The sequence below is a fragment of the Salvia miltiorrhiza genome, chromosome 5 (genome assembly GCF_028751815.1).
Source record: "Salvia miltiorrhiza cultivar Shanhuang (shh) chromosome 5, IMPLAD_Smil_shh, whole genome shotgun sequence".
NCBI classification, from domain to species: domain Eukaryota; kingdom Viridiplantae; phylum Streptophyta; class Magnoliopsida; order Lamiales; family Lamiaceae; genus Salvia; species Salvia miltiorrhiza.
The window spans coordinates 4,613,673-4,626,223 of record NC_080391.1 but is presented as its reverse complement, the minus strand read 5'-3'; the positions used below and the strand labels follow the sequence as shown (position 1 = coordinate 4,626,223).

Below are 12,551 nucleotides of genomic sequence, written 5' to 3'. Positions count from 1 at the left end.
CCCACATGTTCTGGGGTAACCCAGAACTAATCAACATGGCATTCATCATCTCCTTAAGAGTTCGATTCTTGCGTTCAGCAACACCATTAGATTGAGGTGAATATGGAGCAGTTGTTTGATGTATTATACCACTAGCGTTGCATAATTCCTCAAACGGAGCAACATATCCTCCCCCTCTATCACTTCGAACCATCTTAATTCGACTACCAAGTTGATTCTCGGCTTCTGTTTTGAAGTTCTTGAAAGCTTCAATAGCCTCATCTTTACTTCTTAGAAGATAAAGATAGCAATACCTTGTGCAGTCATCAATAAAAGTGATAAAGTACTTCTTACCACCTCGAGTTTGCACAAACTTTAGATCACACACGTCGGTGTGGATTAGTTCTAAAGGTTTAGTGCTCCTTTCCACGGAGTGAGACGGAGACTTCGTCATTTTTGCTTCAACACAAATTTGACATTTGCTTTGAGTGTTAAACTCGTTTATTTTTAGTAAATCCATATTTACTAATCTTTTTATCGCATTTAGATTAACATGTCTACAATGCTATAAATCACAACACTCAAATAGATAAGAAATAAACTCATTCTTATTATTATTGAGTTAGATAAGCTCATTGGCTATGCTCCACCAAAGTGCTATCTAAACAATGATTTTAACAACTTGGACTCAAGCTCTAGTCTAAGCTACCAAGTTGCCTTGATCAACTTCTACTCAATGACAATGATATCACGTCTCGCCTTCTTCTTTTTGAGCTTGTAGCAGTCTTTTGCCAAGTGACCCGGTTTGCCACAGTTGTAGCAATCCTTCATTTTTGCTTTGCCCTTGTCCTTGGCATTTGGGCGAGCACGCTTGTTGTTGGAGGGACCGTCTTTCTCCAACAAGTTGCCTTTGATTTGAGGTGAGTTTTTGACCTTGGTCATACATTCCCTCACATCAAATTCTAGGCGCAGCTTGACCATGAGATCTTCAAGAGTCATCTCCTCTTTGTTTTGCATAAGGTAGCTCTTGAAGTCAATCCAGCTTGGCGGTAGCATCTCAATGACCGCCGCAGTGATGAAAGCTTCGGGCATTTTCATCCCTTCGGATTCCAACTCATGCAAGATAAGTTGGAATTCTTGCACTTGATCCATGATCGATCTACCATCGATCATCTTAAAGTCTAAGAACTTAGCTATTACATCATCATTACGATACTTGTTCTCTAGTGCCTGCCAAAGTGGTTTGGAGGTCTTTACATTGGCGTATACATTGTATAAACTATCTTCTAAACCTTCTAAAATAAAATGTTTACAAAGATAGTCGCCATAGCGCCAATCATCATACGCGGTATGCACCCAGAAACTGGTCTCGTTATCCGCCGGCGCAGGTGGCTCGTCTTCCCATAGGAAATCGACCAAGCCCAAAGTCGTGATGTAGAACATCATCTTGTGCTGCCACATTTTGAAGTGTGACCCACCAAACTTAGGTGGCTTTTCGGCTGTTGCATTTGCCCTCGGGGGCTGCATTGGCACCGAACCCGCTATGTTGCCATAGCTCACCACGTTGGTCCCGAAGGCCCCAACCGTTCGTCCAAAAGTGGACCCCACGGAACCACTCGAAGTGGGACCAACCGTTGATCCAAACGAGGTTTGGCCAACCGTTCCTTGCACGGAACTAACTCCTCCAAGAGTCGTTTGGTTAGCACCAAACAAGAAAGGTAGCGGTGTTGGACCACCAAAATATCCACCACTAAAGATGGATGCAGCAGCGACAGAGGTGGCGGGTGCCACGGTTGATGCGGCCACGGCGGAGGTGGCGGCAGCAGCGGCGGCAGAGGCAGCAGCGTTGGCAGCGGCAACGGCGTTGGAAGCCTCGGTGGAGTTCGCAGGACCGGTCGACATCTCCAGCAAAGGTATTAGGTTTCGAAAGTTTTTAAGTTCAGTTTACAAGTTCAAAACTCCCACGTTGCAAGCTTATCTCGTCTTGCGATTGTTGGAATATAAGCTTGCGGGCGTAGTACAATGTAACACAGAAATGTAGGAGATGAGAATACAAGGGGAAAAAACTGTATTGAAAATTACAATCTAATAAACCAGGAAAGGCAGCCGAGTCGAGGAGGGTCCTCTGTCCGCAAGACGAGATACGCCCCGGTAGTGCTCTCGGTTTGGCGTGTCGTCCCCAAAGATGAAACAGCTTCGTCTCGTAGGTAGCAGCACCGCACACCAACGAGCTCCGGCGAACTGGAACGAGGCGAGAACAGAACTTTACGATGCAGAGTGAGAGTGTAATGCTTGTTTTCAGGTATGTGCTATGATGCATGGAGGCTGTCCTATATATAGGCACAGTCCACATCAATAGGGGGATTAATACCATTGATGGTATTCATAAGGTGTCGGGGGTTACAGCAGTAACGGACGTAACAGCCCTGCTGTTTGAATCCTGCCATGAATCCTCCGACGGCGGTTACAGATGTGTAACAGCCCTGCAATTATGTGGAAGCTTCCTGGGAGACCAAGGGTCCTCCCGGGCCACGCCCGAGTGGGCTTCGTGTGCATGCGCGTAGGCCCAACCGAGTTGGGCCTCGTCCCCTTCGAACCAAGTTTTCGTTGGTCCAAAAAGATAAGGATCGATGTGGGCCTAGGGTAGGCCCAAAGGCCAGCCCAAAGACCACCCAAAGACCAATTGCCAAGATCCAAGTCCACGGCCGCGCGTCGGGTGACGGGGACGGGACGGGCCGGAACCGGGGCCGGGCGACGGGGCCGGGGCCGGGCCGGGCGGGCGGCGCGCGCGTGTGGGCTGTGCAACCCGTCACGTGTGCACACAGTTTTATTACATCCTGTGATGTAATAGCTTTTATACTGTAATAAATGTGATCCACATTCCGATGTGGGATAAGTATTAAATCTTATTTAATGCTTATCTTTTCCCACAACTCCATGTTTCAAGTACCCAACTTTAAACAATTATTTCTCACTCACCGGAAATCGGTTTTGAGTAAATAAATATACTACGATCATCTACTCGGAACGTAGATCGATCCTGTCCCATTTAATTATGCTAAATTAAATATTTTCGGTACTCGAAAATTATCAAACATTGGTTACTCACAACCAATTTCCAACAAAAGGAAAGATAGAGAATACGTAATTGAGAAATACTCCATAATGATGTTCTATCTAATTATGTAAACTGTCTATAGTTTGAATAGTTATATACAACAGATTAATTATTCCATACACCTGTGATCTGTCTTTTCCTTTGATTTTACATGATAAAAGAACAAAAACAATAATGAAAAACCGGTGAGCACTACCAAAATATAATCATCCGGCCGAACCGGAGGGCCCCTATTCTCTACTTTTTGTGCACCAAAACCGAAGCTAGCCTCCCGCCGCCCCCACCGTCTCCACCGCCCCCCTTCCCGCCATTTGCTACGCTCCAAGAGCCACTCCATCTGCGGGCCCTCGCTTTAATGCTGTCTCTCTACTCCCACGCGCCGCCGCAACTGGGCCGCTCCGCCCCTTTATTTGGTTCTTGAAAAGGGATCCTCCTAAAACCATTTACTGTCACGTCGTTATCCTGAAAAGACAAAATCCGAATGGTGCAGAGAGGATCCAATTTCAAGATTTTGAGACCCCACTATCCCTTCACGGCGGCGCGTGCCCGAAACTAACTTTTTGCCGGCGGGAACAGATACACCTGGCTCTGCACCACCGTCTGCCCGACCTTGAAGCCAGGAACCACCGTGAAAGCCACCCTGACCGCGCCGTCCGCGGCGGCGAAAACCTCATCCGTCACGCTCTCCATGTACACTTCGGAAAACTTGGAATTGCGATTCACCTGAAACGCGCTGACCTCGCGGTCAAACGAGAACGACAAGCTATGCAGCAGCCAAACCCTCCTCCCCATCTCAGCAAACGCCTTGAAGAATTCCGTTTCCGGGAACTCGCCGGAATTCACCATTTTTCTCTGGTTCAGATTGCCGGAGAACGAGAACTCCATCTTCGGGTGCACCAATTGAAGGTACTTGGATTTCAGGAATTTCCCGAACAACGAATTAGGGCTCTGTTTCACGAAATGGATCGCACTCGCCGACCGCAAAACCCTAAATTGATCGAAGAAGAAGGCGCGGCGCTGACGTGTCTCCCCGGGAGCGGACTGATCGCCGCCTTGGACGGCGAAGGCGGGATCGTTGAAACCGGAGAGAATCTCTCTGCAAACAAACGATTCGAACGCGAAGGCTTTATGGTCCCTCTTCCCGAAAACGACGTCGTGGTGGATCGCGTTCGCGGCGGCGTCGATATCCCAATTCGCAGACTCCATCTCCCGAATCAGGAGCTTGACGAAGGCGCGAACCGATCTCAACGAGTAGTGCAAAACCAGTATGAAGTCTTTGGGGCTGACGTCGGAGAATCTAACGCCGTCGAGAATCGAGAAAGATCCGCTGGCATTCATCTTCTTCTCGAGCGACTTGTTGCTGTCGACGGATTCTCGCAGCTGCTGCTGCAGCGAGGCGATTCGGGCCTCCTTGGCGTCGATCTCGGCCCGCATTTTCTTCATGGTGATCTCGTAGGTCTTCATGAGCGACTGCTGCTCCTGGATCTCCGCCAGCATGAGCGTGACGTGCGGCGGCGACGAATCGATCTGTTTCTTCAAGTAAGCGTATTTGAGCTCGGAGAGCGCCTTGAGCTGGTCGACGACGGATTGATCGGCGCACTGGATGGCGTCGCCGTTGTAGGGGAACTGGGCCATTTGGAGCTCGGCGTAGGCGGCCTTAGCGGTGGAGATGGTGGCGAAGAGCTTGGCGACGAAGGCTTCCATGGCGGCGCGGTTCCTGCAGTCCTCCTTGGCTTCGTCGGCATCCTCGGCCTCGAATTGATGCGACTCGCAGCATCGGAGCTTGTCTTGAGGGATCAAGAGGCAGAATCCTGGGTTGGAGCGGTGTCTTGAGCCGGATTTGAGGCTGATGACTCTTGAAAATGTTTTGGCGATTCTGCTGCGGGGCCGGGCTGCTGGTTCCATTAGAGGAGCTTCTGAGAGATCAATTCATGGATTGGGTTTCATTTGGGGAAAAGAAGGAAATAAAGCGAGAGAGAGAGAGAGAGCGAGAGAGAGAGAGAGAGAATTGGTTGGTTTCATTTGAGTGGAATTAGATGCAAATGGCGGGAAATAAATTAAGGATATGTGCATTGCATGCGCGCATAACAAGACATTATTATTACCAATACCATTCTTGTGTTTTTTGTTTCACCTCGAATTTTTATATCATTTCTTTTCGAATGGGGATGGGGAGATTTATTTATTTTAATATCATGTATTAAGATATAATTTACCTATTCAACAAAAATAGTCCTAGGAAAATATGATACAAATTTTAGTAATTATAATTAGGTGGGATTTATTTTAGTGAATAATGGGGTTTGAATTAAATTACAGTGATGGGCCATAATAAATATAGAACATAATTAAATAAAACAAGATTGTGGCTTAAGAAAACGTTATATAGGAACTCGATCAATTAGTTTTGGCATAATAGGAGAGATGAGATGTCGATAATTATTGGGAAAGAATGGGAGTGGAAGATAGCTCACAGCAATCTTGACATTAAAAGGGACCATATAATTCAAAGAAAGTTTAGGAATCCATGTACCTGTCATTCTATTGCTAACTGGCAACAACGATATTTTATTTGTCGATTCCACAAATATAATGCCATCTATCACCATTATTATCATAGTACTACTGTTTCTCTCCACCCAAAATGAAAATATTCATTTAAAAGTAGGTGCATATTTTCGCCAAATATTTTGTAGCATATTTTTCCTTTTTCCTTTTCAAGATAAAGTTTAAAATTGCACCTTGTAAGCATTAGTTTTATTTTATGTACGAATTGATGAGTTTGACTATCAAATTAGTAAGATCTTAACACATCCACTAACTTGGAGTAATATTTTGTAGTAACTGTAGTAGTTCTTACAAAACTTTATATTGAAAAATAATCATCCAATTCGTGATTCGACACCTATAGTAAAAATACGTTCTTGTTTTATTTAAAATAAAATAGCAACTCTTTCTCGCTTAAATATGTACCTATTAAGGGCATCTTCAATGTTGTGCACTAGTATACAATAATTTTAGCATTCGAATAGTGCATATATATTTATTTTTTTGATAAATTACATAAATAGTATAAAGAAATGATACTCTTTTACTTAGTTGATTCTTGATTAATAAGTAAAATTTATTGTAATTAGATGAAAAATAAAATCTACGATTTATAATAGTGCAGAAAAGAAGCACTGGTTGGAGACATCAGTTCACATCTAGAACCAAGTATAGCAAAAAATCTGTAGCTAGTGATAATTTCTGCGATATGAGGAAATTAAGATCGAGCACAAATTAATTAAACAATAATTATTTGAGGAAAAAAGAACAAAAACAGAATGAAAAAAATACAGAAACAAGATCCAATAGTAATTGTAGTGTTCATGCACGTATTTATACAAGTGACAATGAATGAAAGCGATGCATCACGTAGTGTATACACACCTTTTTCTTTTTGGTCAGAAAAAATGGCCCATTTCTTATTATTATCATTTCTTTTTCAGAAGAAAGCTACAGACATTCGAGGACAGGTTTCATGGCAAAAAGCTTCCATTTTTTATATATATATAGTTGTCGTTGGATCTCCTCAAATCTTGAGCAGTCCAATTTGTTTGGCTCGAAGAAAACCAAAGGAAATTAAGGATGTTAAATAAATAATTTAAATAAAAAGGTGGATTCAATTATCGGAACCATGTTTCAAGATTTATGCATATTCAAATTTACTTCTTCGAGGTAGTTCATAAACTACACAAAGAAAAGAACAATAGTAGTAGCAAGAATATTATACTACATCCTTACCATAAAAAAGTATCACTCGGAGATGACACGAATTTAAAAAAAAAATTAACAGATAGTATATGTAAAGCGAAAATTAGTAATTGTGATTGAATTGATCGTAAAATTATATAGATAAAGTGATTGATGCTAAAAAGAGAAAATATGGTCATGTCCCAATTTTATTTTATTTTTGAATTTTAGTGTTATTACATTAATTAATTAATTGCGATCTTTCCTGTCCGCATCCTTAGATTACACTTGAAGCACTTTTTTGGGTTTTATTTACTTTGGATTTGAAGGCCCCACTTTATTGCTAAAGGGTCTAGCTAGTTTTAAGGTTCAAATCCCAAAGAGATAACAACATAGAAATAAACATGAAATGAAACAGACACTTTCACCAAATTTTACTTCAAATTTACTTATAACGACATGACGATTCTGGTTAAATAAAATAAATTAAACTAAATATGCACTCTTACTATAATACTTACATACGGGATTAACGGAATTTCACTTCAAGTTTACATATAACATAGCGATCCTGGTTAAATAAAATACTTATATTATTATCTATAATAATCGTTGTTGAATTTGTGCTTTTTAAATACTTCTTCCATCCAAATCGATTCTATTTATTCTTTTTTTCGGCCCAGTTATTATAGATGATATTGATAAGATTATTATAACATTAAAGCGCGTGTGATCATGTTTAATATAGTGTAGAATGATTATTTGAAACGTAAATACATCAATGATCATAAGTCAAATGAAATAGAAAAGAAGGCAGTAATAAATTAATAAACAAATTATGTTTGATAATGTTACTAAAAGTAGTGATAGTTTTGTAATTGAAAAAAAAGGTATTAAAATTGTGTGGCATGGCATGGCTTATGAACCAATGAATACGCATCATTGTTTTATCTTCCTTTTGTATAAATTAAGACTCAACGCTCCTTCATCATTACTCCAAATCAATATGCTTTCGGGAGATACATTTCGTTGCCAATTTAATTGAAATTAATAAATTTAAATTCTTTCAATACTTTATTTGCTCCATTTTTTGTATAGTTATAAAATGATTCGCGTCATTCGGATTTGCTAACTAAAATGAATAGGCAAATAGCTATTGACACCCCCAACCCATTTTCTTTAATTATAAATTTATAAGTTCCATTAATACTTCTTGGCATTTTCACAACTTGTTAAAACAATTTCCACATCTAAGTTATTCGTATATCATAAATAGTAGTAGCTGAAAATTCTAATTGTAGATTAATTATTGTGGGTAATCATTTGTACATGCTTGATTAATCCAAGTCAAAGGGGCCTACCATGTTACAAATTAATAAGACTGATTACAATTACATCTACTTAACTTGAGAATCAAGTCTACTGCCAACATTTGCAATCATAATCATAATAATCATCATAATATATACCCGGCTTCTTCTACACCCATGGTTGGTCATTTTGATTTCACGTCAAGCAATAGTCTATATACACACAAACCAAGTATATATGCAAATAATTGCATAAATGGTTTTAATTTTGATGAAGCTATGATTAAACACAAAACAGATTTTTTAAAGATACACACTACTTAGTAAGTGAGTAGCTAGAAATTGCATTTGAAGTTTTTATAATACTTAATCATGTTAACACGCACGCTTGAGCTTACACGAAAAGGGCACAACATCCTCACTTCACTCCAATCTTTAGTGGGATGGTATGCGATGAGAAGCGAGACATGCATTTTGTTTTCTCAATTTTTTTTTTTGGGGGTCTTGTTTCATTTTATATTCTAATGGAGAAAAGTGAAGTAGGGAGTGAAAAAGAGATTAAAAATGAAAACTCACTATGGTGTTTCAGCTGTTTATCTAAGTTCTTTTTTTCTTTTTCTTTTTAACATGGGCAAATTTGACAAGGGGGTAAATCTGATTGGGCGACATCGAAAATAATGAGATGGATTGTTTCTGACATGATTGTTTATGCGATTAGTGGAAGATATCATAAATAGAAAGAGAGCTATTGGTCCATCGTGTTTCTGTTTAATCCCTAAACACACACACACACACACACACAAAGACTACTCAATAACCATTGAATCCACACGTCTTACTTTCTCGGCATGCTTTCCACCAACAATAAGTATCTCATCAGTTTAGATACTGATAAAATGGAACTTACATTTATAGTTAATGGTATTTCATTTTCTTTTTCTTTTATTATTTTTGTTTTATTGTGAGGAAACTAGCAAGTTCAAGAAAATTGGTGAAATCACCAAAATTAGAGAGATCAAGATCGCAGCAATACACAAAAAAAAAAAAAAACCACAACTACTAAGAAACAAGCTGCGAAGAAGCATTTAAGAAAAACATGGAAAGATGATTGAAATAAACTTAGAACCTCAACTATTAGCAAGGCTCGGAAGGTTTCAAGCTAATACAAAAACTGTAGAAAAAACCTAGGCGCATCTTCGCAATGAAATCTCGTGTCCTCGGACAGGAAAGACTACAACAACTAGTACGGTTTCTAGGCACATTTGTTTCAAATATGTTGTCATCTGTAAGCTCTTTGTGCAGTACGTAAAACTATCCGTAGCGGTTGAGAAGTATGGAAAGCTCGCCTCTTGGATCAAAATCCGAAGAAACCAAGCTCGCTTGCTTTCTCCTTCTCAAAGGTCTCAAAATACTGATAGATGATCGTCACTGCAAGAAGAATTCCGGTCCCTGAACCGATGGCGCCCATGAAATCTGCCAACACAGTCAATGCACCAATGCACATTCCTCCAAAAGCTGCAGCGGTTGGAATATAGCGGTTCAACTCCTTCTGCAAATTGGAATCCCTGTGTCCAGGCATAACCATTTGTTGCTCCTGCAGAATATCAGCAACAGGATAATATCAGTAAGTCACCTCTTCTGGGATTCATGGAATTCCCACCATAATGAAATGGGAATGAGTAGTAAACTTTATTCTGTAAAGCAACAAGTACATGACACCCGACAACTGATCATTGAGCAAAAATTGCACAGAATTGAAATCTGAGATTGCAGTATTAAGCAAAATTGAACTTTAAAAGAAGCATTTCACTGAGGACCGCTGATATGCTATCTCTACTGAGTTCAGAATTTAACAAAAACATCTTGCCTTGAGCTGCTTGGCAACATCTTTGGCAGAGGATCCGGAAACTTCAATCCAGGTCTTGGAGAACAAGGCACACGCAGACAGCATGAATACTATGTAGAAAAGTGCATGGAAAGGATTTGCTGCCACGTCTGCTAAGCTGGGAAGAGATGGTGGAGAATAAAAAGATTAATATGCACTTGCATAAAAATAAATCTCACAAATTGAGTGGGACGGAAAATAACTCTGTTTATGGCTTCATATGACCTTAAACTCAATAAATTGATGGCCATAGAAAAGGTAGTCTTGATGATTAAAAAAGTTACCTTGACGGAGCAGTAACATAGTAAGCAAGCCCGCCAACCGGAATTGATTGGCCTGAATACTCAGATTCCTTCCATATGCCCAACAAGTTGACCAAGAAATTTCCACCATATTTCTTGTATAACAACTGCATGAAGGCCAGTATAGATCATGAAATGAGTTCAAGAGAGGCAATGTGGAAAAATAGAAATTCAGTAACAAGAAGTAGGATTACCTGGGAAATGAAGTAAAGATTGGATACAAGGGCAGACTGAAGAATAATGGGCATGTTGGAGGTATAGAATAGTTTAATTGGGTAAGAGCCTTGTTGTCCACGGGCATTTTTAGATCTCACGGGCAACACCACTCTAAAACCTTGGAAATATATCACGATGAGGAAGATCAATATAGTAGCAAGAAGATTGGTTACGTTTGGAAGATTCTGGCGGTAAAATGCCTCTCGAAGTGCACGAACTTTGTCTGTTCTGGTTATAAGCAAATGGAACAACGCAATGACAGCACCTTCAAACTCAGCACCTCTACCACTATTGATAGTGGTAGGGCTGAATGCTTTCCAGATGATATTTTCACTACAAATGTAAGTAAAAAGTTTAGCATTGCCAACAGCTAATTTGCAGAAGTATTAGTACTAGTAATTCCAGCGAACTAAGAAACTCATCAAATTTCAGTTATTTACCAGATATTGGTAGCAATGAACAAGGAAATCCCAGAACCAAGACCATAACCCTTTTGAAGCAGCTCATCTAAGCAAATCACAATTATACCAGCAAAGCAAAGTTGCAGAATAATCAGAATAGCATTCCCAACTCCAAGCTGACCAACACTTCCATACATTCCTGAGAGAACATAAGCAACAGCCTCGCCGACAGCAATCAAGATACCGAGAAGCTTCTGAGCACCATTTCTGAGGCCGAAACACATTTTAATTGAGTCAACAAGATGCTTTAATGCAGATTAATAAATTACCAAGATAAGGAGTGATCTTTATGTGAAGAAAGTGAGCAAAAAGCACAAAATTGATGACTTACAACAGCGCACGGTCCTCACGGACATTGTTGTCAACTTCAATGATTTTGGACCCAGCCAGGAGTTGCATCACCAGTCCAGATGTGACAATGGGTGTGATACCCAACTCCATGACAGTTCCACGGCTTGATGCAAGAATAGCACGCATCCAGTAGAAAGGATCACCTCCAGTAGTGGAATGTATGCCATACAGAGGAAGTTGGCTGCACACCAAGAATATGAAAAGAGAAATCACAGTGTATATAACTTTCTCTCTGAAGGGAATCTTCCTGTCCGCACTTTGAACTTCAGGCAGAAACGAAAGGAATGGCTTCACAAGATGCAACACCCTAAATCCTCCTCCCATTTTTCGGAAGATGAACACAAACTCTCAAACCCTGCGACACACCATAACAAACATGTTTAAATGAGCCGTGCATCTTCAATACAATTAGGTCCAAGTTATAACACAAGCTATTAATGTCGCTGAAAACTAACATAATGAGCAAGTCAAATCGAAACAATAAATTCTGCTCGATAAGGTTCCTAATAAATTCGGCACAAGCGGATTAGATCTAAAACAACCAAATCTCAAGTTCGAAAACTCCAAATTCCGGAACAATAAGTTCATCTCACTACTCAAAACCCTATAAAACAGCATATACCGAAAACTCCCCCAAAAAAATGAAAAGAAAAGATGTGCAAACACAAAACAGATTAATCGAACACCAATTCCAGATGCGCCACAATCAGGCAGAAAAAGGTCAATTGATGCAGCGAGCAACAGATCTGAATTGAAAGTGGGCAGACTTGAATTTCCATAAATCATGCACAAACAGATTAGATCCAAAACAATAATTTCTCCAAGTCCCAACAACACAACTCAAACCCCATAAATAACATGCATCAAAAATACCAAAACAAAACGAATCAATCGAACATTAATTATCAGAAAAATGGAAAATTGATGTAGAAAAACTCACCGTCGAGCAATAGATAGGAATTGAAAGTGGTTAGACTTGAGGCGGAACACCCCAAGTAACCGCGCAATGGAGCAAAGGCAATATTAACTGAATCGAGTCGAGCGACGTTGATCTGTTAGAAGTTTTCAATGTCTTGGGTTTTTGAGTGCTTTGTGCAGGTTTTTCATGTCTATGCGTGCCACGACTCCCAACCACTAGCCTTCCAACACGTCAGATGCTAAATTACGACGTGTCATTTGTTTCTCCTCCTTCTA

At 40.3% G+C, this 12,551-nt stretch overlaps 3 protein-coding genes across 4 annotated transcripts in view; all 3 read right to left on the bottom strand.

The window, feature by feature from the left end:
• LOC130985259 (uncharacterized) overlaps window positions 1-12,551 on the bottom strand; it is a 920,555-nt gene that overhangs the window by 194,436 nt on the left and 713,568 nt on the right. The gene's annotated exons all lie outside the window — the stretch shown is intronic.
• On the bottom strand, window positions 3,128-5,503 carry LOC130985269 (protein GRAVITROPIC IN THE LIGHT 1-like). The gene has a single exon (XM_057908150.1). The coding sequence runs from the start codon at window positions 5,000-5,002 to the stop codon at window positions 3,650-3,652; it is 1,353 nt and encodes a 450-aa protein (XP_057764133.1). The 5' UTR covers window positions 5,003-5,503; the 3' UTR covers window positions 3,128-3,649.
• Window positions 9,227-12,538, bottom strand: LOC130985262 (uncharacterized). The gene is made up of 7 exons (XM_057908140.1): window positions 12,298-12,538; window positions 11,338-11,712; window positions 10,986-11,213; window positions 10,524-10,878; window positions 10,312-10,436; window positions 10,010-10,145; window positions 9,227-9,736 (listed from the first exon to the last, which is right to left on the bottom strand). The coding sequence occupies exons 2-7, from the start codon at window positions 11,679-11,681 to the stop codon at window positions 9,497-9,499; spliced, it is 1,428 nt and encodes a 475-aa protein (XP_057764123.1). The 5' UTR covers window positions 11,682-11,712; window positions 12,298-12,538; the 3' UTR covers window positions 9,227-9,496.

What these genes read in the sequence shown, in the direction of transcription:
- LOC130985269 (XM_057908150.1), bottom strand. Translation starts at nt 5,002, where the DNA reads ATGGAACCAGCAGCCCGGCCCCGCAGCAGAATCGCCAAAACATTTTCA.
- LOC130985262 (XM_057908140.1), bottom strand. Translation starts at nt 11,681, where the DNA reads ATGGGAGGAGGATTTAGGGTGTTGCATCTTGTGAAGCCATTCCTTTCG. An exon ending in ATCTTTACTTCATTTCCCAG is followed by an intron (nt 10,437 to 10,523) that starts GTAATCCTACTT and finishes GCCTTCATGCAG; the next exon opens with TTGTTATACAAGAAATATGG. An exon ending in ATGTTGCCAAGCAGCTCAAG is followed by an intron (nt 9,737 to 10,009) that starts GCAAGATGTTTT and finishes GATATTCTGCAG; the next exon opens with GAGCAACAAATGGTTATGCC.